Genomic DNA, 24,327 nt, shown 5'->3' with positions numbered 1-24,327 from the left:
CAAGTCAACCATCCGGATTTATGAAACACTTGGGGAACAGTTTCCAAACTGAGCTTCCACATTACAATGCAGCACCCCTACCCCGCACCTCCCCTGCTCAAGTCCTTCAAACTATCAGCAGGTTCAGTCCTGAAGTTGCAGCCTACAGTGGTTTTAGCCCTGCAGTGAAGCTGGTTGTTAGATGGATATTTTACAGACATGCGTTCTGGGATTCAGCTGAGACAGTGATGGCTTTCCATGCTGTCTGTCACAGAGATGGCAGATTCTGTGTGCTTGCTCCAGAATGTGTTTGGTCACTTAGGGACCATCAACAAACTCCAGTCGGTCAAAACAGAAAAAACATTCATTTATTTTTCAGAATTATGTACAGTGTTGGGATAAATACGGTGAACTGAAAGCAGTTTTTGAACCTTTACCCATACTCTAGTTATTCTATCCTTGAACCCTTTTGTTTCAGTCAGCCTTTCATTTACAAACTTAATGGATTTCACCTCACATTAGTTCACAGCATCAAATGTTCAAGCTTCGTTGGGGAGTTCATCACATCTTCCACAGGAACCAATATTTGTTTTGTCTCCCAGAGTTTAAAGAGAAAAATATATCATGTGTTTCTGCAGCCCTTGTTTGGGACTTCTTGCAGTTTGTTCTTGATGCATCTGTGGCATGTTGGTGCAGGTTCGCCTTTTAAGGTGAGTGGTGGGTGGCACCAGTGTATCTTTTAAAGCTAGGTGCACATCCTGCTTACTCATACCATTTCAGTTGAGCTTTGTGGCGATGGCATGTTGTGGAATATCTTATTCAGAGTCATGTCTTCTCCAAACACTGTGTCCATCATCCCATCCAGGATAGTTTTGTACTCTCCCTTTGTCTTGTCTCAGACTGTTTCTTGTAATCATGCCTGTCTTGGGTTCAGGACTGTGGTTGGGTCATGTCTCCCTCCTGCTCTCTGGTGTGTGCGGTCAGACTGGTGCCTTGGCCTTGGGGTTTTCATCAGGGTAGGTGATTTCATTGTCCAGCTTGTTTTGGGCTCTGTGCCATGGCTGGCACTAAATTTTGCCTTTAGCTCCTGGATTATTGTGGGACTTGGCTGTGAATCTTCCGTGGCTCTCCGCCTCCTCCTGTAGCCTCCAGGTGTGCAGACCTGACCTGTAGGTACGGTGTGCACGTCCTGAAGGAGCCATTGTTTTGTCCTAGTCCTGCTGCTTCAGGTCGTTTTCAGTTTGGTTGTCATCTACAGAACCTCCTAGGGCAGTGGTCCCCAACCTTTTTATCACCGCGGACCGGTCGAGACTTGGCAATTTTACTGCGGCCCGGACTCCTTAACTGCAGTTTTTACTATTTTTACAGGCTTCTGAGGCGTTTTACATGGTCATAGAGCTTCATTGTTAAACTGAAGTTAAGCGTTATTTGAACCTATTAACTGAGAGGTTATGGAATCTTGAGGTTAGCATTATGAGGCAGTAGCTTATCGCTTGTAGGGAAATATCACTATGTAAAAAAGGTTTTCTCAGAATGATAATTTACATCAGAACCATCTGGTTCCAATGAGCCAACCTTGACTGCTTTAAACTGTTCAGTTGTGTTTATGCAAGACAAATCATTGAAACGAGTCTTTCATGTTGGTATGAACTGAAACTTTGCGTTTGGGGGGTCTGTCTTGTGGTCTGGAGTCATAATTTTTCCAGAGGCTCCTATTTTTCCCTGCGGTTTTGTGGAACGTCAGAGTGACTTCACCACATTCTGCTTGTTTTGCTTGAGCTTCACCATGAAAATCGTTCATCTGGGAAACTCTATGAAACCAGTGAGAAACTCACAGCCTGTGGGGCCTGCTGTCAGAACCCAAGACAAACTGAAGAGAAAGTCATGGCAAAAACAGATTTCAAGGAAACATCTAATTGATTTATTACAAACTTTGAATGTACTCCTTCAGCCATCTTCTTTCCTAGCTTATGTACTGATCCAGATTCTTACTGTGATCCCTGAGAGCATTTCCTATTAAAATGATTAGATGACCTCAGCTTCATGCTAATTCTTACACTGAGAACCCTCAGCCCACAGGCGGTTTCTTCCTCCTTTGCTCTGGTAACTATGCTGGAAACGCTGGGAGATTTTCCATTTCATTCTTGGAGGAAACCTCTTTGGCTGTGTTTCTTAAGAGCTAAGTCACTATGTTTCTTCTCCAACTTTGGAAAGATGAAATGTGAATTACTTGCATATGGGGAGCACAGGAGAAATTAGATGAGGTTTGTGGCGGGGCTCCTTCATAAGACCAGAGCAAAGCAGGGATGACAGAAGATATGGAGTCAGAATTACAAACAGACTAAACCAATGCTTGTTAATAAATTGATTCCATTCATGGGAATATACAAAAAATATTTTGTAGCAGTTGTTATTCCATGCAAAAAAAAACAAATTATGCCTGACTGTGTACTAACAGCTTTAAAGATATTTTGAGTTAGATGGTTAAGTTTTAATATTCTCAATTTTCATCATTTTCAAATTTTCTTAGATACCTAAAGGGGTTTATCATCTGTAAACCATAATCACAGTTACTATGTGTGTAATGAATCAAAATAAGTTTCACTTTCTGAAATAAATGACAAGCAATATTAAGCTTTTCAATATTTTTAAAAGACATGCTGTCCTAATTAAAAATTAAAAAACACATATTGTAAAGGCTCTCTTTTCTATTTTACACATCAGATAAAGGTTTTATAAATCTAAAAATGCTTGTGTTGAATTATCCACTTTACGTGTGACCATCCATCTATAAAGAAATCCGTCAGTGGCTTGTATTAGTTATGATCCATATTACATGACGTGAGAGTTAGAACCAGTTTATCTCATACATGAGTTCCTCTGTCCAGCTCCTGCTCAATCCAAGCATCACTTGTGAACAAGAAACCAAGATACTTTTAACTGACTCAATAAACCCAGTGAATTATTACTAATGCCTTTTGGACTTGTGTGAAGATGAAGCTTAGTGAATGGCGAATTCTTCTGACATAAACATGAATGTATACTTTTTATAAGAATGTGCATGTTAACAACAAAACATTTGTAACATAGTAGTGTAGACATGACTTGGGGATAAGATCAGAAAGATTAAAAAAACCCTGGATTTGGTTAGCTGTGGTGTGACAATGTGTAGCGTAAACTGAACAGATATCCAAATATAGATTCTGCATAGGAAAGATGCTTTTCTGCTTAACAAATCAATCCTCCAACTGCAGCTGATCCAGAACGCTGCTGCTCGTGTTCTCACTAAAACCAGGAAGATAGAGCACATAACATGGGTTTTAAAGTCCCTACACTGGCTCCCTGTAGCTCAAAGAATAGACTTTAAAATACTGTTGTTAGTTTATAAATCACTGAACGGTTTAGCACCACAATACATTAAAGATCTGCTGTTGTTGTATCAATCTTCCAGACCTCTCAGGTTTTCTGGTTCTGGTCTGCTCTGCATCCCCAGAACCAGAACCAAACGAGGAGAAGCAGCATTCAGCTTCTATGCACCACGGATTTGGAACAAACTTCCAGAAAACTGTAAAACAGCTGAAACACTGAGCTCCTTTAAATCTCGACTACAAACCCATCTGTTTAGAGTTTTATTTGAGACATAGTCAATTACAAATTTAATGATGGCACTTGACTTAATGTAATGTTTTAATTGTTGATTCTATGTTGCATAACTTTGTGTTTTTTTGTTTTTATGATTTGAAGAGCCTTGTTGCTGAATGTGCTATACAAATAAAATTTGATTTGATTTTCATTTTCCCATGAATTTCAAATTTCTGTAAGAAGTCCATAGTAGACTTCATATTTCTTTTTTAATTAAGTTAAAATGAATCCATTTATTTTTTTGTCTTTTTAAAGATTTTTTTGGTTCTAGTGGCCTTTATTTGTTAGTTAATTGACAGGAGAGCAGGTAATGAGAGAGGGGGAAGACATGCAGCAAGGGTCACCAGGCTGGGAATCGAGCCTGCGACAGCTGCGTCGAGGACTAAGGCCTCCATATGTGGGTTGTGCTGAACCCCTGCACCACCACAGCACACCCCTTTTGTCTTGTTTAACAAATCTCTACTGAGAGTGTTCTTGATACAACAGTGAGAAGCTTGCCACTTTCTGACCTTTTGGATTTCCATCTATTTTATGACAGTTTGATTTCATTTAATGTGTCTTTGTGTTTTTATTGCTTTTACTAATTTTTTAAAACTATTTTTACTATGAAGCAATTTGTGACTGCTGTATAAGAAAGATGCTAGATAAATAAAATGGACTCTAATTTTTCCAAGCAGTCTTACTCTTTCTGAGAACAAAGTAGGTTTGTGCTTTGCTGTGGAATCTGGAGCTCTCACTTCAGTGGCCATTGCTCATGATGTTCAAAGGCCTGGCTGATTATCCTTGTTCATTGATGCTCAAATGATCTCTTTCTGAACATCTAATTTCTTTTTTTCTCCCCATCTCACTAATTGCTTCATAAAGAATCATTGGCCATGGTGCAAATAGGACTCCACCTCCTGCCACTGGTCCTTTGGCTTGGCACAGAGGAAAAGCTCCAAGTTCAAGGCCACAGAACAAAACCAGCTCAAGCACCTTTGATCCCTCATCTGCCTTTTGTTATAGTCTGGAACGCCCCTACCGAGTCATGTCGCCTTCGATTTAAGGTGGATCTAGACCTCAGCATTTTTGACATTGTAGCAAACCTTAATGAGACATTAAGTGGACCGAATGTCACAATATTCTACCATGGTCATCTGGGATACTACCCATACTACTCCAGCTCAGGTATTGCTATCAATGGTGGCCTGCCACAGAACCAGAGCATTTCCAAACATCTGAACAAGGCCCGAGTAGACATCGACAAGCTAATACCACACAAGGATTTTCGAGGCCTAGGTGTCATTGACTGGGAGAACTGGAGGCCTCAGTGGGTACGAAATTGGGGTTCCAAAGACATCTACCGTAAAAAGTCCAAGGAACAGATCCACAAGCTCCACCCACACTGGCCAGAAAGCAAAGTCGAAAAAGAAGCAAAGGATCGTTTTGAAAAGTCAGGGCAAGCTTTCATGAATCTCACTTTGGCACTGGCTGAAGCGCGGAGACCAGACGGTCTGTGGGGGTTCTATCTTTTCCCTGACTGTTACAACTATGGCTACAAACAACACCCACAATGCTATACTGGTGAATGTCCCAATGTTGAACATGTACGCAATGACCATTTAATGTGGCTCTGGAAAAAAAGCACAGCCCTCTACCCATCCATCTACCTGGACTTTGAGCTGAAATCTTCCTCAAACACCATCAAGTTTGTTCACTATCGAGTGAAAGAAGCCATGAGGATAGCAACCATTGCACGTACAGACTACACATTGCCTGTCTTTGTCTACTCCAGACCTTTTTATGCCTACACCTTTGTTGTGCTTTCAGAGGTATGTTTTCAGTATTTCAATATAAAATTTAAATATACTGCATCACAATTTTAAAGTTTCTTTGTGCAATTTCAACAGATAAACTCAAACTACAAGCTGTTATAATAGGGATTCAAGCCCACTTTAGCAAATTTGGACTTGCATTCATCTCCTGTGCCCTGCTGATTTGCCAAATATTATCTGAATCAACAGTTGAAGGAAATGGTGTTTCTAGGCTTTTAAAATTTTGTGAAAGCACATTTTGAGTAATTTATTTAAGTTTTATGTACAATTACTTTCTACTGTTATGTAGAGTGACAAAATGTCCTCTTTTCCAGTGGTGGAGAAAGTACTCAAAAATTGTACTTAAAAAAAATTGTACAAAGTACTTGTACTTCGTTACTTCCCTCCACTGCTCTTTTCCCCTGACATGTCCACTTATGAAGTTCTGTCGGGAGGTTTCTTTGATGATTTTCAGGTATTCATTATTTTCCAATGAATACTTATATTGACTGGTGAGATTCATGGAGTATAAGAGCCCCTCTTTTATTTGATGTCCTCCCGGAGCTACCCAGCAAATCCTGCTGAAGTACAATGACAGGGTGGGAGGTGTGCCGAGCAGAGATGCATGCATACAGAACAAAGTGGGCAGTGCTCCGGTGTAGCTTTATGAATGAACAATAGTTTATCTATTAAATTGACTGAGGAGAACAAAGACATGAACTAAACCCTGTAGACAGCGATAAATAATATATAAATGTTCTTAAAGTGTCTTTGTGAGACTGCTGGTATTGATTTTTACTATTACATTGAATACAATTTCAGAAGTTTAGGTAAGTTTTTGTCTAGTTTGCCTAAAAAGTGAACTATTATTTTTACAGGTTAATTTTCTAAGCTATAGAAGAATATTAGGGATGCACTGATGTGGAAAATTTAGGTCAATATTAATAGCTGATATTAATCCTGATGTTTGGCAGTATTAACTGATATCATGTATATTATACATATTTTTCTACACTTTTGTCATTTCAAAGTAACCACACTACCTACATTGCTTCTCTGCTTCAGTTAACCCATAAACTACTGCATCAATAAAATTGTCACAAGACTGAACAAATACTACATGACCAACTCCTTCCTGTGTCCCTCCAAAAACACAAAAGACAACAAGATGAAAATAAACAAAAGTTTTTCAAATCAACCAAGTTTTACTTCTTGGACCAATACCAGCATTGACGTAGCAGTTCATAGCTGGTGAGGCACTGACTTAATCATAATTAGATTGACAGATATAGAACCCCTGCTTGTTATTGTTTACATATGGAGATTTTACAAAATTTTTGCTCTCCAGCACAATGCTGGAGGGCAAAAAGATAATTCTTTAATATGCCATCCACAGCTGTGCTGCCGCCATAGAATAATTCCATTAACTCAATGAAACTTGGAAATGAACAGTGATGGTATAGTTACTTTGAAAAAGTAACTTTAATTGGATTACTGATTACTCCTTGAAAATGTAACTTAGATTACTTGATTGGTAAAGTAACTAAGTTACATTAAAAGTAACTTTTGTAGTTACTTTCAGCAGCTGCTAACAACAACGCTCCACCACCTGTGACAATGACATTGATCTTTGCCAAAACTTAATTGCGAGTTATTTTATAATGGTAACATCAACAATGTTTCTCCACTTATATGGTTGAACTGAAGGGGAGATTGTTTAATGGTTACAACAGTACAAAAAAACTTTAGTAATTTGTGTGTGTTTTTGTGTGTTCCAGTATTGTCTGTAGGATTTTAGGCCCCTCTCTTCCCCCCGCCCCAGCCTCCAGGTTCTGTCTTACGGCTCTGCGTTTGGTGTCACAGCGCACAGAGCTCCTCCTGCCGCTCCACAACTCTGATGTCCTTCTGCACAGATTTGTGACACTTATCTTAATATTAATAATTATAATGGCGTTTAGTTGCGCAACTCTACGGACTCATTCATTCATGGCTGTTTAAACGTTTATTGAACTTTTCATATTAGTCTCGATGTTTGCAGTTTTCTGGAGCGCAACGTGAAGCTCGACGTCATTCAGAGGTTATATATTAACTTGACATTAACAAAGACACAGTGGGACGGATCATCTGGGAAATGATGGACAATTAGAGTCTGACTAAACCTAACTGGATGTCAGACAAATTCTGGGGTTTATGCCTCCTTATTTCCAAGCCCAAAAACCGCAACCCGCGACTCATTACATCTGCAAGCGACTTTAGAAAAAAAAACAAAACAAAAAAACAACAAGCTCAAAGCTGCTTATAATAATCGGACTTGGCGACAGAAACTCTAAATAGTTCCTGTTTTTCCAGCAACAAAATGCGCATCTTCCTCTTCCCTCTATCGTTTCTGTTTCTGTCGCTGCTGATTAGTGTCGCAGAAACAGTGGTCACTCCCCAAGACGTGTAGAGGAAATTAAATTAAATTACAAAACAAAATAGTAACGCAAAGTGATTTCGATAAGTAACTGTAGCCTGACTACTGGATTTGAAATAGAAACGCGTTATTGACATCACTGGAAATGAATATATTATTAGTTTGGTGCTGTGGTCCACAGCAAACAGAAAAACCAAAGTACAACTCAAAACCACTTCTTACTCGCTCTCTGTATCGCAACACACATACTTGTTGCCATAACAACTTTATATTTCAGGATTCGACACTCAAATATTTCCCACATAACGAACAGGACATTCCGTCTGTTGCAGTAGTATGTTAATGGTTTTGCGATTATTATTAAGTGATTGCTGTGGTAAATTATAGCTACCGCTGCTACTAGCTAACAGTTGCTTGCAGGTTATGTTTCTTTTCTGCATTCCTTACACATGCAAACTGTAGCCCACAAAACGCACATTTCATCAAAAAACTAAACAAAAAATGTTATTGCTGTCTTACCGGTAGGCTACTCTTTAATAAAGCTAATTTACCTTTAGACTTGCTTTAGCTAGCTCTTATGCTGTAAGAGGACATAGTGACCACTTCTAACTGACACTTCATCGTATTACCTCCATTGATGCATATCTGTTGTTTTTCTGCCATTCATTTTTTGTCATCTGCTTTTTCTCTTTATCCTACTTAGTTGTGGCAAATGGCTTCTCACATTAAGCCTGATTCTGCTGCAGGTTTCCTCCTGTTAAAGATACAACTAACTCATAACTCATCTGTTTAGCTATGTTTCTATCCTAGACGAAGCCACTATTGCTGCCATAAACTATTTTTTTCTCTTATTTTTTCCAACATAGAAAGTACTCCTGGACCAGTGAATCTGTGTTTTTGTGTCTGTTCTAACTTCTCAAGTCCCCAGTAAATGTTGGCAGGTGGTTTCTCACATTGAGCCTGATTCTGCTGCAGGTTTTTTCCTGCTAAAGATGCAGTGTGTAACTTTTATGAAAAATGTTTCAGAATGCAATATGTAAACAAAACATTTTTGACAGAAGTCACATACTGCCAACTTAAAGGCAAATTTTCCTTTCTACTGTTACAGGTTGCATGCTCAGTATGACAAGTTGCTGCAAAGTTCATCTTTTCATTTGCAAAAAACTCAACTTTACACTGTCCTTCCATGATCATTCAGGAGTAATTGCAGTAGAACCAGATATTAATGCAATTTGATGGAGTTTCTTAGATAAAGAATCTTTTTGTCCATGTAAATATTAACTAAACTCGACTGAAAGTTTTCATTTTGTTAAAGAGTGACTTAGTTCATACTATCGGGGAGAGTGCTGCTTTGGGAGCATCAGGTGTTGTCCTTTGGGGATCATCAGAATATGCTCGGTCAAAGGTAAATGATAAAAGCAAAGCAAAGAAAACTGTAAGCAATTTAAAATAGTCTTCTATAATACTAAAATTGTTTGAAGTTATCACTATCCTTTAATTCTTTATCTTTTGCTGATTTTGCATGGAAGGAGATAAGTTCTTATTTTAGACCATTGACAATGTCTTGTTCTATTCTTCTTCTAGAGAAACTGCCTTACTGTAAAGAAGTACATTGACGGACCGTTAGGACATTATGTCATAAATGTCACCGCAGCAGCTAAATTATGCAGCAAAGCACTTTGCAAGAAGAATGGAAGATGTGTCCGCAAGAGCCTGGACTCACGTTACTATCTCCACCTCAACCCACGCTACTTTCACATCCACCATAACCCAGCGCCTGGTCGCCCTCGCTTTGAGGTCAGGGGTCACCTCAACAGCCATGACATCCTGGACATGAGGCACAAGTTCACCTGCCAGTGCTACCAGGGCTGGACTGGTGTTTACTGTGAGATCCCACAGACACAGACACCACCTCTATCCCCTCCTGTCCTTTGGGGCAAAAGCCTGGTGGCATATATTATGCTCCTCCTTTCTGTCCACTTCCCTTGTCTGTGCATTATCATGCTCTTGGGACTCTGTCTGGTCATAAAAGGTCTTATTCTGTAGACATAAAAAATATCATAACTTCATGGTATTTTCAGTGTTCAGTTTAAACTAGTTAAGCTTGAGAGCAGCCCTCGGCAACCCTGGATACATTAACAGTCCAATGACAATAATTCCAGATTTGATTTTTGAATTATATGTCTGTTCCTATCATTGTACTGCTGCTGATTACAAGGTTTCAATGCGTTGATTGGTTTTTGGATATGGACAATTCCAAGTTAGGACAATTTCAAGGGCCCTGGACAGACAGGGGCCCCCCACAAAATAGTTGTTTTTTTTTGTTCACAGAAATAGAAAAAATTTGGGGCCCTGTCGATTATAAAATTCATCATGTTCCCTTATAAAAAACTGTTTTTAGCAGTAAAAATTACATGTTACCCCTCCTAGACTAAAAAACATAAATCTATATTTGCACTGAATTCTTCCCTGGATTTGCATGAAATAGTTTGTTCCTGCTTGACACGCTTGAAGGTGGCGGTGGTTACCAGCTTTAACCTCTATACCAGCATAACCTTTAACCCCTGTCCTAGTAAAAAAGGTGAGCAACATTGTTCAATGACAAGCTAGTTAGCATCATTCCAGTGAGTCTATAGGGATTTCTCTGTGTCTTTGCTCTTTTTGCATTCACATAACAAAACAATATATTTATTACTGACAGAAATTCAAACAATCTTTATATAATGACAATGAAAAACAGCCTCCTGTCTGGACTGGAAGCAATCCAAACAGTTTTACCTTAACTTGCATTGAAATTACAGTTATATGTTGCCATGTCCCTATTGACTCTTAGCCAATAGAATGGGACTCTCCTATGTGACACTGTGTGGAATCTTAATGAGAGTGACCTCAGTAGATTGTAAACCAGTCCCTCATTTGAGAAAGGGAGTAACTTTGTGCCACTTTTTTATATGTTGTGAAACCCTGTAAATAAATGAGAAATTGTGCCTTTAGGCACAATTGTGTGATTTCATCTTTCATGAAACAGTCATTGACTGTGAGGCAGCTAATTTGAGATTAGCTCTGGATTTGGGACCAAAGTTTGAAAACAGTGAATCAGCTTCAGGCTGAGATTGGGACTAGACTGAATTTCAATATTGCATTATGAAATATTTACTGCAAACTGCAACCCTGTTACTCAACATGATAATTTTCAAAATTTGGAAAAAAAACTTCACAGAATCTGTTTTCTCTTTTACTGAGCAAATCAGTAAGTAGTGTATGTCTTATTTTGTTATTGTAACGTGTAAGTTAAGCAACATGTATAAAATAATAATGCTGTAGAAAGAAGTCAAACTGTTTATCTTCATACCATGTGATCTAATTTGGACAGCAGGATGCTTTCTAAACAAACAGGAGAAACTCAGACTCTGTGCATTTTTCAAATAAATTGATTAATTAGTTAACTTTTTGTTTTGGTACTAATGTGAAATATAAAACACAGCCACTTAGTTGAGGCCTAGTCTCTGGACCAGGATTTGTGGTTTATGAAGCTAACTTCAGGTTCAGTTTAGAAATTTTAGTATTACAGCTCTGCCTCATGTCATACTTGGATCTGTCACTAATGTAACATATAGTATGATGCTGTGATAGTGTCGCTTCTATACCAGTCAGAGCAAATGAAATAATGAAAAGAATGGCAGTGCATGAACACACTTCTTGGTTCTTTTTTTCCTCCTCAGACTCGCATGTTGAGGTCAGTTTACTCGAAGGCCTTTCTGATCTCAGCAGAACTGATTCTTGGGTTCCTAAAACTAAGGCTAATGAGTAAAAATTGTTCTAAAAGTTGAAGATTAGAATCTAACATTTTTATAGTACTATCTAGTCTAGAGGACACCAAAGCAATTTACACTACAGTCAGATATTGACTTGCGTATTAGAAAATGTAGTTTTCTGGTATTCACACAGGTCATCCTACTTTCACAACTCACTTCACGACCAAATGGTCAAGCTTGATAACAAATGGTCTAAGGCAGTGTTTCTCCACCGTGGTCCTCACCGCCCCCCTGTTCTGTATGTTTTAGATGTGCCTCTATTCCAGAACAGCTGATTCAAATGATTGCATGACTATCAAGTGCTGCAGAATCACCCAGAGATACAATGCAGGTGTGTAGCAGAAGGGAAATACGTAAAACATGCAGGACAGGGGGGTGGTGAGGACCAGGGTTGAGAAACACTAGTCTAATGACAAAAATGTACTCACTAGCATGCAGTCAGCTCTGCAGAGCTCTACTAATGAGCTGATATTGGAGCTAGGTGTGCTGAAGCAGAGACATCTAAAGGTTACAAGATTCTGTTCCTCAAGGAATGCAGTTTGAGAACACTGAAGACAAAAAAAACCAAGACAAATGAAAAATCCTACCACCACTAAATTCGGATGCTACTCCAATTTTCTTTACATTTTTTGATTAAGGAAGTTATGCTGAGTTTCTTCTTCAGAGGTTTACATGTCTTTTCCTTCAATAGTTCTTGATACAGCACCCCCACAGGTGAAGATCAGAACAGGTTGCTCAAAGGGTTTGCTTTGTTTGACTCAGTGCAGTGAGAAGGTATGGAGCCCCTTAGGTGACATAAGGAAAAAAAATTATTTTGCGTTACCTCACAATATGCTGCTTACTGAATATTTGCTGGTTTATTATGTATGCAGTCACAAATGTCCATTTCAAATTTCAAATACATACACATTTAAAGAGCCTTGGTGAAAACATGTTTATTATTCACTCTATGGTGCAAAAAACTGATCAAAAATCGATTTATTCACTGCATCTTTATGTCTGTTTGTGTAAAGTTGAGTTGGAACTGCACATGAAAATGTCCCTTTAAGCCAGGGCCACCAACCTTTTTGAGACTGGGAGCTACTTCACAGGTACAGAGTAACACGAAGGGCTACTTGTTTGATACAGACCTAAATTTTCTTGGCTCAGCCTTTACAACAATAGTATATATGTATATATGATTACATGCGGTCTAATCATATTAATGTTGGGGACTACTGACAGTAGTTATCAGTAATGATTTACCATGGCAGATATGGTTAATTGCTATTATGTGATCAGAAGTTCTTAGTTCAGAATTTTAAGTTTGATTCCCTTTTGGAGCTTTTCTGTGTGATTCTAAATTGCCCACAAGTGACTGATAGTATGGATTGTTGCAGCAGCAGCTGTACAGCTATGCACTGTGAGATTTTCCTTTAAATAAAAAATAAAAGTTATTGTATTTTTTATTATCCAATTATTTATTATCCTATTTCAGTTGAATGTCCGCCAAAAGTCCGCTGACAACGTTCAGCGAACATTCACATTTTATTCAAAAATAAAAAGCTATATATGGTTCTGCTATGTCTGGGGAAATGCTAATACAGCAGCAATTTCATTGGAATGTAAGGCTTTCATTTGGAACAGTTATCTTCCATTTCCCAGGGATATTAATCCAATGTTGTAACAAATTGTAGAAGAAGAAAAGCCAAGCTGGGCCCACACTTACTGATTTCACAGTAAATTGTTTCTAGAGAGAAATTAGATTGGTCATCGTGCAGAGAGAAAGCGTACAGGTCGGAGTGAAAAGGAGATAATTAAGGAGTAGTTCAAATTAAGGTGTAAACAATCAGTTAGTTGAGTGTTTTGATGTATAAATATATGTTTAGTTTTCCTGCGGAACGTGTAGTTCGCTATTGGGTGTGACGGTTGTGTTTTGCCACTAGTTGGTGCTAACATTCTTTAGTTAACTGTCAACAGTTGAAATACGTTGTATTTTATTTTATTTCATGATACAGAAATGTTAGAGTTTAATAAATACATGTATTGTGAAACATAATTATAGCACGTAATGCAAAGGAGTCATATGTTAATAAGGAAAAGGTTAGAACAACACTGTTTGAGTTACTAATGGTATTTTATTTGTATGTTTGTATATTTTGTAGCTTTTACAATGTGTTCACATAATAAATAATAAAGGATTGTGAACCATCAGTTTGAGAGGCCATCCTTTCCACCTGGACGCTACATTGTGTATTTTGCTTTTATTAATAAATAATCACTGTGGAAGATTAGCCAAACTAACACAAGGTGGCTGATTAGCTCATTTAAACACCGGCTTTACTGATGATCTGTCAGTTTGTGTGTAGGTCGCCTTTTTTATTTTTAAGCTGAACCAAAACACACCTTATTCCACAACACATCTATTTAAATTTGTCAAAGTCAAGCATAACTGACCTACTTCCCTCTCCCTCCCTATTTTGTTTCTTAGTTAAAACTTATTTCTCACCATGTTAACTAGTCATAGTGTAGACAGTTCATAGCAAAACACTGCATCACTTTTTATATGAGCTTACATTTAAATCAAGCAGAGAAATGGGGGCAGGAACTTGCGTGGGTGACATCAAGCTGCAAGGAGTCTAGTTTAAAATAACATTGGAGCTCATTTAAGAATATCGTGATATATATCATGTATCGTGGTATAGCAAAAATATATGAGGATAATAGATTTTCCTCATATCCCCCAGCCCTAGCCTGTACTTGTATAGTTCTTTATCAAGTCCAAATGACCTGAAAGTGCTTTTCAACACATTTAGTCATTCACCCATTCACACACACATTTACACACTGATGGCAGTACGCTACTATATTGTAGTCACAGCTTCCCTGGCACAGTTTGATAGAAACAAGGCAGTCATACACTGGCACCACCGGGTCCTCTGACTATATCATTGCTGATATAAATTTGTTATAAAGGTATTACTGATTGCACTTTAAAAATTAGGTAACTTTATGTTATTAAAGGTAAAGTTTAAACAGTAATGATATATTGGTTAATGTCAAGTTGTCATAACAAAGACATTTTGAATAATGTCAACTTTGTATTAAAAGTGTCATAATTTACCAAATGACGCTTTATGACGACAGTCATAAATATTTATGAAGACTTACTGATGTTCATGACAGGTGTTATGTCAGTCTTATTCACACCCCTTCAAATAAAGTGTTACCCAAAATTTTGTCATTTTGCAATCAAAGCTAATAAAAATCTCTATATAGAGCATACAACTATGCATATGCAAGATATTTTATTAGTAATTTCTTTCTGCAGGTCTATTTTGTTATAGGAAAGTATTGCAATATTCAAACCCGCAATTTAGCAAGATATGTAAATCAGAGCTAGACCACCAGACATATTTTGTCTTTACAGAATTACACTATTAAAAATATAAACAAGGGCACAATGCGACCTTTTAGTGAACTGTAATCTATATAAAAAAGAGCTGCCTGTTTGCTGCAGTGGAGATGAAGATGGTCCATTCAGGAAAGCAGAGCTGCATCAAACTTTAACGTGGAACTGCAGAAAAAAACAAAAGCAAAAATTGAATTGTTAATGCATGTCACCATGAGAAAAGCCTACTGAGTTTTGCTTAAAAAAACTTTTTTTAAAATTAAAATCACACATTTTTTGTTTCATGAAGTGAAAAAATTATTTGCAAAACAAACTTATTTGTGCATGTCAAAAATCTTTTCTTGCTATTCTAAATTTTTGTTTGTGACTCAAAGTTTTGCTTGTGATTTTTACATGATATCGTGGGGAGGGCCTAAAATCGCAACAAAAGATTTCTGATGTGTGCAAATAAAAGTTTATGTTTGACAAATAACTTTTTAAGTTCACAAGACAAAAATTAGTTATTTAAATAAAAAAACGTCTTTTAAACAAAAATTTGTTTTTTTTTTTAAAGAAATCATTACAATTCCAAAAGTTTTGATTACAATTTTATTTTACTTAACTGAGGTTAGTTTATTTTTCCCATTGAATAATTAGGGGGAAAAAATGAACTACAAACTCTGCGAACCAGACCCTAAACTNAACACCTTTTATTTACTTTCACTGAACACATCACAATAAAGATCAGACTGCAGTTTGTTATTTTCTTACTTTGACTGAATCGTGATAAGCTGCCTCGTTAGCAAAACTGCTACACTGCTTTCATAGACTTAAGCTTTCTTGTCAAAGGTAGCAAACATCTCATTCATATTTAACTCTTTAACTTTTAGTTAATTAGAAGAGTTTGAAACAGGAGGAGGGGCTGAGCAAGTGGACCAGCTCAGAGTGTGGGAGCCGAGAACAGATAGAAAAAAAACTAAAATGTTATGCCTTTATTTCTCACTGCCTTCAATGTAAAGCCTTTAAAACCACAAAATAAAATCTGAATGTTTTTCTATGTAAACCCTTGTGCTTAAAATGTTACACTTAAGTTATAATACCCCCCAGATATTCATTTCTATCTACCTGTTGGTTCTCCGTCACCCAGGACATGACAAAACTAAAAATAGGCTTGAAAATAAAGCAACTTAACAAGTTATAATTTAAATAGGCCATAACTTGTATTGGGAGCCATTTCAATAAATCAATGTTTATAAGGAATTTTATTAAGAGCAGTTACTCATTAAAGCTTTTTTATTTAGAACCTTAACATTTTGTAAAGGTGTAGCAGATCAGTGAGACTGAAGAAAACTTGTATAGAAGCAACATTTGAGTTTTAATTTTATTTCTCAATAAGTTGCTTACTAAGAAAAACACATTTGATGTGGATTACTAGTCATTTTTGGTCCTGCAGCCTGAATGTGGTTTAAAAACTCTTTAAACCACATTTTACGTTACATTTCAATGTAACTTTGCCGACCCCCCCAAAATTGGTCTTAAGAAATTTTCCTGTTTGTGGTCCCCCACAATGATGAGATGGGATCTACACCCTTGTATTAGTCTCAATGTTTGCAGTTTTCTGGAGCGCAACGTGAAGCTCGACGTCATTCAGAGGTTATATATTAACTTGACATTAACAAAGACACAGTGGGACGGATCATCTGGGAAATGATGGACAATTAGAGTCTGACTAAACCTAACTGGATGTCAGACAAATTCTGGGGTTTATGCCTCCTTATTTCCAAGCCCAAAAACCGCAACCCGCGACTCATTACATCTGCAAGCGACTTTAGAAAAAAAAACAAAACAAAAAAACAACAAGCTCAAAGCTGCTTATAATAATCGGACTTGGCGACAGAAACTCTAAATAGTTCCTGTTTTTCCAGCAACAAAATGCGCATCTTCCTCTTCCCTCTATCGTTTCTGTTTCTGTCGCTGCTGATTAGTGTCGCAGAAACAGTGGTCACTCCCCAAGACGTGTAGAGGAAATTAAATTAAATTACAAAACAAAATAGTAACGCAAAGTGATTTCGATAAGTAACTGTAGCCTGACTACTGGATTTGAAATAGAAACGCGTTAGATTACTCGTTACTGAAAAAAGTGGTCTAACGTCAGTAACGTGTTACCAAGTAAGGATGTTGTTTTAGTTTTTGGCTAAAACCAACCTACAAAACATTTCCCACCTTTTCCTCTCCAGAATCAAACTTCATAGCTATTTTATGACCATCAAAGAACTTTAAGGTGACTCATTAACTGAATGTCCACAACATCTTTTAGATTTTCTTAATGCTAATTATTTTATTAGTAAGGCAGTTTTGCAAGGGTCAGTACAGCTTAAATCAGTAGCAGAAATAATCAAATAAGTAAAATCAATAATCTAGCCTATCTTTCCCTAATGCTGACACTGTGAACTAAAAAAGGGAAACTTTGAGAGAGACGGACGGAGTTTGGCATTTTGAACCCCAGAACTGGCCTGATGATGAAAAAGGTGTTGCAGCAGCAGGAGGCTCACAGTGCTGGTCGATGAGGACAGACGTCTCTGCAGGTCTGATGAGCTTTCGCTTCGATGGTGAGGTCACACAGGACTTGGGTGCTGGCAGGAAGAGTACTGACTTAGAGCGGCAGGTATTGAGTCTTAGGGTGACTTCCTCATGCGCGTAGCGGTCCTCAGCTTCTTGTCTTGCAGCTCTGTAGTTCCCTTCTCCTCGTCTCACGATCTTTCTGGTCCGTTAAGATGTAGACGAGCTGGTCTCAGGGAAGGAAGGCACCAGTTCTTCCTCTTTGCCTTTGTTCTTTATCTTTATCTTCATCTTTGCCTTGGTCTTTGTCTTTGGGGTCCGAACCCAGCTGGTAAGAGAAATACAATTTGAAGCCACATGTTGCGGGGCTAACGGGTTGGTCCCCATGTGCAGAACAGTCTTCGGCTCCGTGGCCCCGGCTCTTCTTCAGCTGCAGAGTTCTTTGTCCATCTCGATCTTGGCTCGAAGCTGCCTGAAGGATCCAACCAACGATTCCTCTTTTCCACCCATCTTATAAAGGGTTTATCCACCTTTTGGTGCATTTGCATTGGCTAGCTTTGTTGCTGTGCCTGTCTCATTGGCTGACTGCTTGGACCGATGATCTCATATCCATCACTGTTTTGGAGACATTTTGACCTGATGTCTGTTCTAATGACCCCGAGTTGCTCAACAGTTGTCGGCACAACCTTTTCTTTGGAAAGTTTAAGTTCAACAATAAGCCATTGGTCCTCTCTGCTCTCCCATCAGTTTCTTTTTTCCCCTGTCCCATCTCCTACCATCTACCTCCAACACAACATCAGTGATCTTTAATTAGAGTTACACATTCTATACCATCTCAAGTTCAATGTCACAATCACATTTATAACCTTTTTAGCTTCTCTTTGATTCAGCATTCATTTATAATATGATAACCATAACTTATTAGTTTCTCTTATTATAATCATAATGTGAGTTATTACAGACGGTGTTCTGAAAAGAAACCAAGAATAATCCATTATTCTAATAATTTGATACCAAAGTTACAGTTACTTGTTTTACTTGTAAGTATTTCCACAAGTGGAAGTATAAGTATTCCTATAAGTAAGCCAATATTAATTTAAGTGTTCTACTTTAGGTCTTATTCAATTACTCAAAATGTTTAGACTTCATTCTTTAAAACTTTTATGCTTTGGAATAAGGACTATTTCATGAATCTGCAAGCTGGAAACTTACTTCCTCTTCTCTCAGGAAGCCTGCTGTTCCTGGTCCATGACACTCTTTACTCTTTCTGCCTGACTTTAATTTCTTATGATTATACAGAAAAAAGAAGTAGAATTAAAGCAAAGTTTGCAGGAGACAAAAACAACACACACAACCAGATTGACTTTATTAAAGTCTGAGTCTACTGTTGGGTCTAGATGTTACTTGTGTGATTAACTTTAAAGGTAACTTTAAATGCTGGAGATTTTACTTTTAACCTAAAATCTCCAGCATGGGGAAGTGGGATGATCTCAGGTTTTCTCGACACCGCGCACAATCAGGACTGTGCAGAGGGAGAATTCCCTTTAAGGATGAGAGTTCACCCCACTGCCCAGTGGTAACAGGATCAGAAACTGTTTGGAGCCCTTGCAGTCCAGGTAAAAGCCGTTGCCACCAGAGGAAGAACAAGTGAGAGTTGGACCTTTCCTATTTGACCTGCTTTTTGTGGTCTTATCTTTTAGGAAGGATTTTGCCGTTTTAGATTTTGACCCAAATCAAAATCCAAAAAATATCGGGAAATATTTTCAGAAGGGGTTTTTTTTGTTTGTTTGTTTGTTTGTTGTTTTGAGAGTATGGGACTCCATTATGGACTAAATTCTGCTTAAATTAAATGATTTTGCTATATTTTTGGTGATAAGCTGAGTTCCCTTTAAGGATGAGAGTTTGCCCCACTGAGTTTTTTTAAGTCTAAACTGATATTATTTTGAGAGGTTACTGCCAGCGCTCAGCTGTTTATTTCTCATTATAATGACTCATTGTTGCTATTAGATCTTTTAATCAACAATTATCCATATAAAGTATTTTAATATTTATTTAGTGATTTTAAAAGTTGTTTTCAAATATTTCCTTGATACCTGGGACAGATGCCCCTTGTAATATTAGTTATGCTTGAAGTCAAGTTGAATGTTACATGGGTTTCATCTTGCCGTGCTCAGGTCCTGCATCAGATTTATCCCTTTAACAGGTTTCTAAGGTTTTTGTGCGTTTTCACAAAATCTGATGTGTGAACAGTCAATTTCCTGCTTGAACATGAGAAACCAATGAAAGGCAATGAAAGGAACTCACCCACTATGCTTCATGTTGGGAGGCTTGTCCATCCGGACGGCCAGTTTGATCTGCAGATCTGTGTCCTGGCTGTTCTTAGGGACCACCATCCGGTGGAACTCTGCCTGCTTTGGACCACTGGTGGTGGGGATCAGGACCACCTGAAAGTGGGTGAAGAAATACAAGCCTTATGCTGGAAATGATCATGCCAAATATTTTTCTTCACTGTATCTCAACAAGTAAATTCTTAAAGCCTACTGAACCCGATATTTGCTCAGTTCTGTCTCATGCCTTGGCACCACCACTGTTTACTGGTACTCATATTTTCAAAACAAATGCTTCAGAAATATACGGCCTTCATCAAAATCCTGGGAACACTTTATTTGAAGGGGTGTGCATAAGACTGACATGACACTGTCAAAAACATGACATAACACCTGTCATGTTTATGACAGGGTAAATAATGACACTTTTAATGTAAAGTTGCTCTAAAAGTTGCATTTAAAGTCCATTAAAAATGCCAACTTTGAATTAATTTATCATAATTTACAAAATCATGCAAAGTTGGAACTTTTAATGCAACTTTTAGAGCAACTTTACATTATTTACCCTGTCATAAACATGACAGGTGTTATGTCATGTTTATGACAGTGTCATGTCAGTCTTATGCACACCCCTTCAAATAAATTGTTACCAAATCCTGTGCCCAGCTTCTATATCTTGTTTCAAAAATACTGTTGCTTTTGTTTTTTTCAATATTTAAAGTTCACATTTTTCACATAGTTCTCACATAAATTCCTAAAATGGTTTTGTCTAAGCAATTTTTTAAAACTTCCCTTAGTTTCATAATAATGTCTTCTATGTGGGTTAGGTTGTACACAGAGTTTGGCTTGTTTTTAAAAGTGCTCATGAAATTATAGTTAGATTCTAAAATACAAAACCTGTTTGCAGCTAAAATGGCAGAATTGATAAATATATCTGCCTTCTTACTTTTATAGACGTGTCTGTATTATTTCCTTTGCAAGTTAATGCTTGCAAGCAGAATTTTAGCACATAGTGTGAGGTGCAGGTGCAAATGAAAGGTCAGATAATGTGGGTGAAAACCACAGAGCAAGAAGGGCTCAAACAGGTATCAGTTAATGTGCGTTTCTATGCATTGAGTGTTTTATGTTACTGATGGTCTGAGTTTTTCCCCTTTGTTGTTTTCTTTCCTATACATGTGTGTGCCAGTGTGTGTAAAGACGGGATGTGGTCAGCTGTGAATCATATAAAGGATAACTTAATTTTGGGGCTCTGCTTCTCTGACTTCCAGAGTCAGGGTCATCAAATGTTTCTGCCTTTGAATAAAGCACTTTAAAGACAAAGCTCAAACTTTCTAATTTCTTAACAGTTTTCATTACCCATGTATTAAAGAATTTCCATAAATTTTGGCATCCCTAAGTGGGCTGGCGAGCTAGGAGATGCATGGAGTGGGACACGGATGGTTTGGCTAGCCTAGAGAAGTAGATACGCTCTAGTCCACCAAAGGCCTAGCAAACCTCCCTTGAGGAACAGATTGGCTGAGAACTGTTCTCATATTAAAGAAAAATGGGGTTTAAACCCCTGATCCAGGACTGGGGGGTCCTGGATCAGACTAATGGGAACCAGTAGCAGTAGCTAATGTAAGCCACCGCAAAAATTGAAGGAAAAAGGTGGGCTTAAGTTATCTCTACACTTCAAATTAAGGAAAACCACTGAAGAGCCATCTCACTGAAGGATAATTGGGGTCCAGACCCTCCAAATGTTCTTAGGGTTGTGGTCCATTGCCACCAGACAGTCCTATTTATAAATAAATTAGAAAAAGGTACAGGGATGAATGTGTGGATTGTGCATCGATATGAGTGACAGTATGGATTTCCAGATGGGGAAGTTTGAGTGCAAATCACCTTAAGAAAATAAGAGAGATGGATAAGGGCTGGGAATTAGAAAAAAAGAAGAAAATTAAGCAGAGAACTGCATGATGAATGCTGTAAAATGTGGATGAATGAAGCAGAAGAGACAGAAAGAAGAACTGAATTGAATTGAAATTGGTGGGGAAAAGATTTGAGTGGAGCAGTGGGAGGGGACCACTGATGATGCCAGTTTCCCCAGTGCTCCACTGCCATATGTGCCCTCTTCTACCATCAGTGGTTCTTCGTCTCTGTAACTGTATATTTCCAGGCTGAAGCTTCAGGACAGTCCCAGCCTCGGCAAGTAATTAAGCCAGAATTAAAGAGAACCACAAGATGAGCCTGTGTCATCCAAAACCAGAAGACATACACCTAGAAAAATGGCTCCAAGGCTACTTGATGCTGAAAATAAGATCCAGGCCTGTCTGAGGTGCAGGTCAATGCTCCCATGCTTGAAGTTTCAGGACCAACTGGCCCAGTGATGGTGTGCAAATCTTGGACAGGTGGAGGTCCAACTGGGGCAGAAATACATTACATTTTGGCTGAAAAAGTGAAACCCAGCGACATGGCTAGCCTTACCTGACAGGCTGGCTTCTTGGAGACAATAATGATTATCATCTTGCTGCAAAGGAACTCTGTGCCAGCATAAAAACAAAGTTTCCAGCTCAAACCGACTCCACAGCTCTGCAGTGTGTCAAACACTGCCCAGTTGGGCCAGCTGCAGAGTTCTTACGACGAATATGGGAAGTTTTAACAAATATTTTGACCTGACAAAACCACAAGGAAACCTTCCTCAAACTCCTGAAGCCTGGGAAAAACTTCTCTTTGCCTACATAATGGATGGACTGCTGCCTGAGGTTGCAGCTGTAACCAGCATCTCCTTGATGCCATGGCTGAAGACCTGGCATGAAGCTGGAGGACTTAGAAAGACATGTCCTCCACAGACATGATGCATTGACTGACCGCAAGAAGAGAAAAACAGAGAGAAGAAACACAAATTTACATCATGCAGCCCTGACCATGTTTTCGGCCGTCAAGATCACACACAACTTGCGTGGAAGAGGCCTTGGTGGACGCAGGGAATCTGATGGAGGACAGGGTCAATCCTGGCCCGGATCATGTGTCACCTCTGTGGAAAAATCGCCAGTGGAGAACTAAGGTGGACTGATTGGAGGTTTGCACCCTGGGCTGAACCGCCTCACCACTTTTGGAGGGCACTGCCAAGGAGATTGAGGTTCCACATACACACCGCTACGTCCAAAGAATGTTAAAATGGCACCAGCTTCAACTGATCTGAATACCTTACTTAGAAAGTAGGAAGAACATTTTGACAGGAACATACTCCATGTACATTTCCCCACTTTCAAAAAAATGTCTGTTTTAATAATGCCTGTTAAAGGAAAATATGTTGATTTTATTATTGATTCTGGAGCTACACATTCTGTGCCGTCTACAAAATTGCTAGGGGAAACACCAAAACCTAGTGGGAGGTGTACATATTCTGTCTCAGCGTCTGGTAACATGGAGAAAGAAAATGTTTCTGTTCTGCTTGGTTGCAACACAAACTGTGGGTTATAATTAAAACATTAATTTTTAGTGTTTAATTAATTATGATTAATCCTCCTTCTGGGCAGAGATTTGATGTGCAGATTAAATATTAATCTTGTTTTAGCTGCATAAGGGGTGTGTGTAATCACTCCCAGAGACTTCACAGATTCTGAAATCTGCTATACATCTGGGCACTGGGCTCCTCCTGAGACGCTGTATGCTTATCAATGAAGCTTCCAACAGAGTCAGCTGCTAATCATTTTTTGGATCTGGTTAAAAATGTTGTTCAACCCAGAACTGACCTTATGTCACCTGATGACCTTCACTTTACATTTGATGTTTTCAGTGATCCAGATTCTGACTATGACCAGACTTGGTACAAAATTAAGACTGAAAGATTACAATTTCCTGATTTGTTCTGGGATTAGTTTCAGTAAATATCACTGCTGAACAAAACAAATGTTATGTTCAAAATTCTGTTCTGCATGTTTTCTTGGCAAAACCACCAGACAGGAAATGGAGGATTTGTGCTCATTTCTCAGGTGTTGTCTCCATGTTGCAGACTGGCAACCGACCCCACTTTCTTATGTGTTCTATTCAAATTCTATTAATCTATTTAAACATTCATGCACCTCTACTTTGATGTGCAGGCACTGTGCAGCTGGCTCCACCGTCACAGCTCTTCCTGTCTGCTGCGTCTGCCGTGTCACTCCCAGAGCTGGATCAGCTGCCTGATTTTCTAAACACAAATATGACGTGGTCCTCATCCGAAACTGTGAATGTGTAGTAATAAAACCAAACTCTGATTTTTGCTCATGCCAAAAACAATATTCCTTAAGACCAGTATTTTTGGTAGGAATTGGACCAGTTTTTGACTTCTAAAATCTGGTGTGGCTGTTCCATGTTCAACCACATGGACTCCTTTGTCCATGTGGACCAGGGGTCCCCAAACTACGGCCCGCGGGCCGGATCCGGCCCGCCACGTCATTTGGTCCGG

The 24,327-nt window shown here is 38.5% G+C and overlaps 2 protein-coding genes across 3 annotated transcripts in view; one reads left to right on the top strand and one right to left on the bottom strand.

The window, feature by feature from the left end:
* Nucleotides 1–3,494: 3,494 nt before the first annotated feature.
* The window catches only part of LOC106940901 (calcium-dependent secretion activator 2-like), a 52,994-nt gene continuing 32,161 nt past the window's right edge, over nucleotides 3,495–24,327 (bottom strand). The window contains exons 7-8 of the mRNA XM_015023773.1: nucleotides 19,872–20,015; nucleotides 3,495–3,505 (exon numbers count right to left, since the gene is read on the bottom strand). Of these exons, the coding sequence (XP_014879259.1) occupies nucleotides 19,872–20,015 (144 nt within the window). The 3' untranslated portion in view covers nucleotides 3,495–3,505. The remainder of the gene's footprint in view (nucleotides 3,506–19,871; nucleotides 20,016–24,327) is intronic.
* On the top strand, nucleotides 4,068–11,934 carry hyal6 (hyaluronoglucosaminidase 6). Of its 2 annotated transcripts, XM_015023774.1 has the most exons (3): nucleotides 4,069–5,432; nucleotides 9,143–9,232; nucleotides 9,412–11,934. In XM_015023774.1, the coding sequence occupies exons 1-3, from the start codon at nucleotides 4,497–4,499 to the stop codon at nucleotides 9,871–9,873; spliced, it is 1,488 nt and encodes a 495-aa protein (XP_014879260.1). In that variant the 5' UTR covers nucleotides 4,069–4,496; the 3' UTR covers nucleotides 9,874–11,934. The 2 variants fall into 2 exon arrangements, with proteins under 2 accessions (XP_014879261.1, XP_014879260.1); XM_015023775.1 differs by lacking the exon at nucleotides 9,143–9,232 and having other exon boundaries at nucleotides 4,068–5,432.

This window comes from Poecilia latipinna, unplaced genomic scaffold, assembly GCF_001443285.1.
Source record: "Poecilia latipinna isolate Pla-1442-1.1 unplaced genomic scaffold, P_latipinna-1.0 Scaffold3410, whole genome shotgun sequence".
Lineage (NCBI taxonomy): Eukaryota > Metazoa > Chordata > Actinopteri > Cyprinodontiformes > Poeciliidae > Poecilia > Poecilia latipinna.
This window is presented reverse-complemented; position numbering and strand designations above follow the sequence as displayed.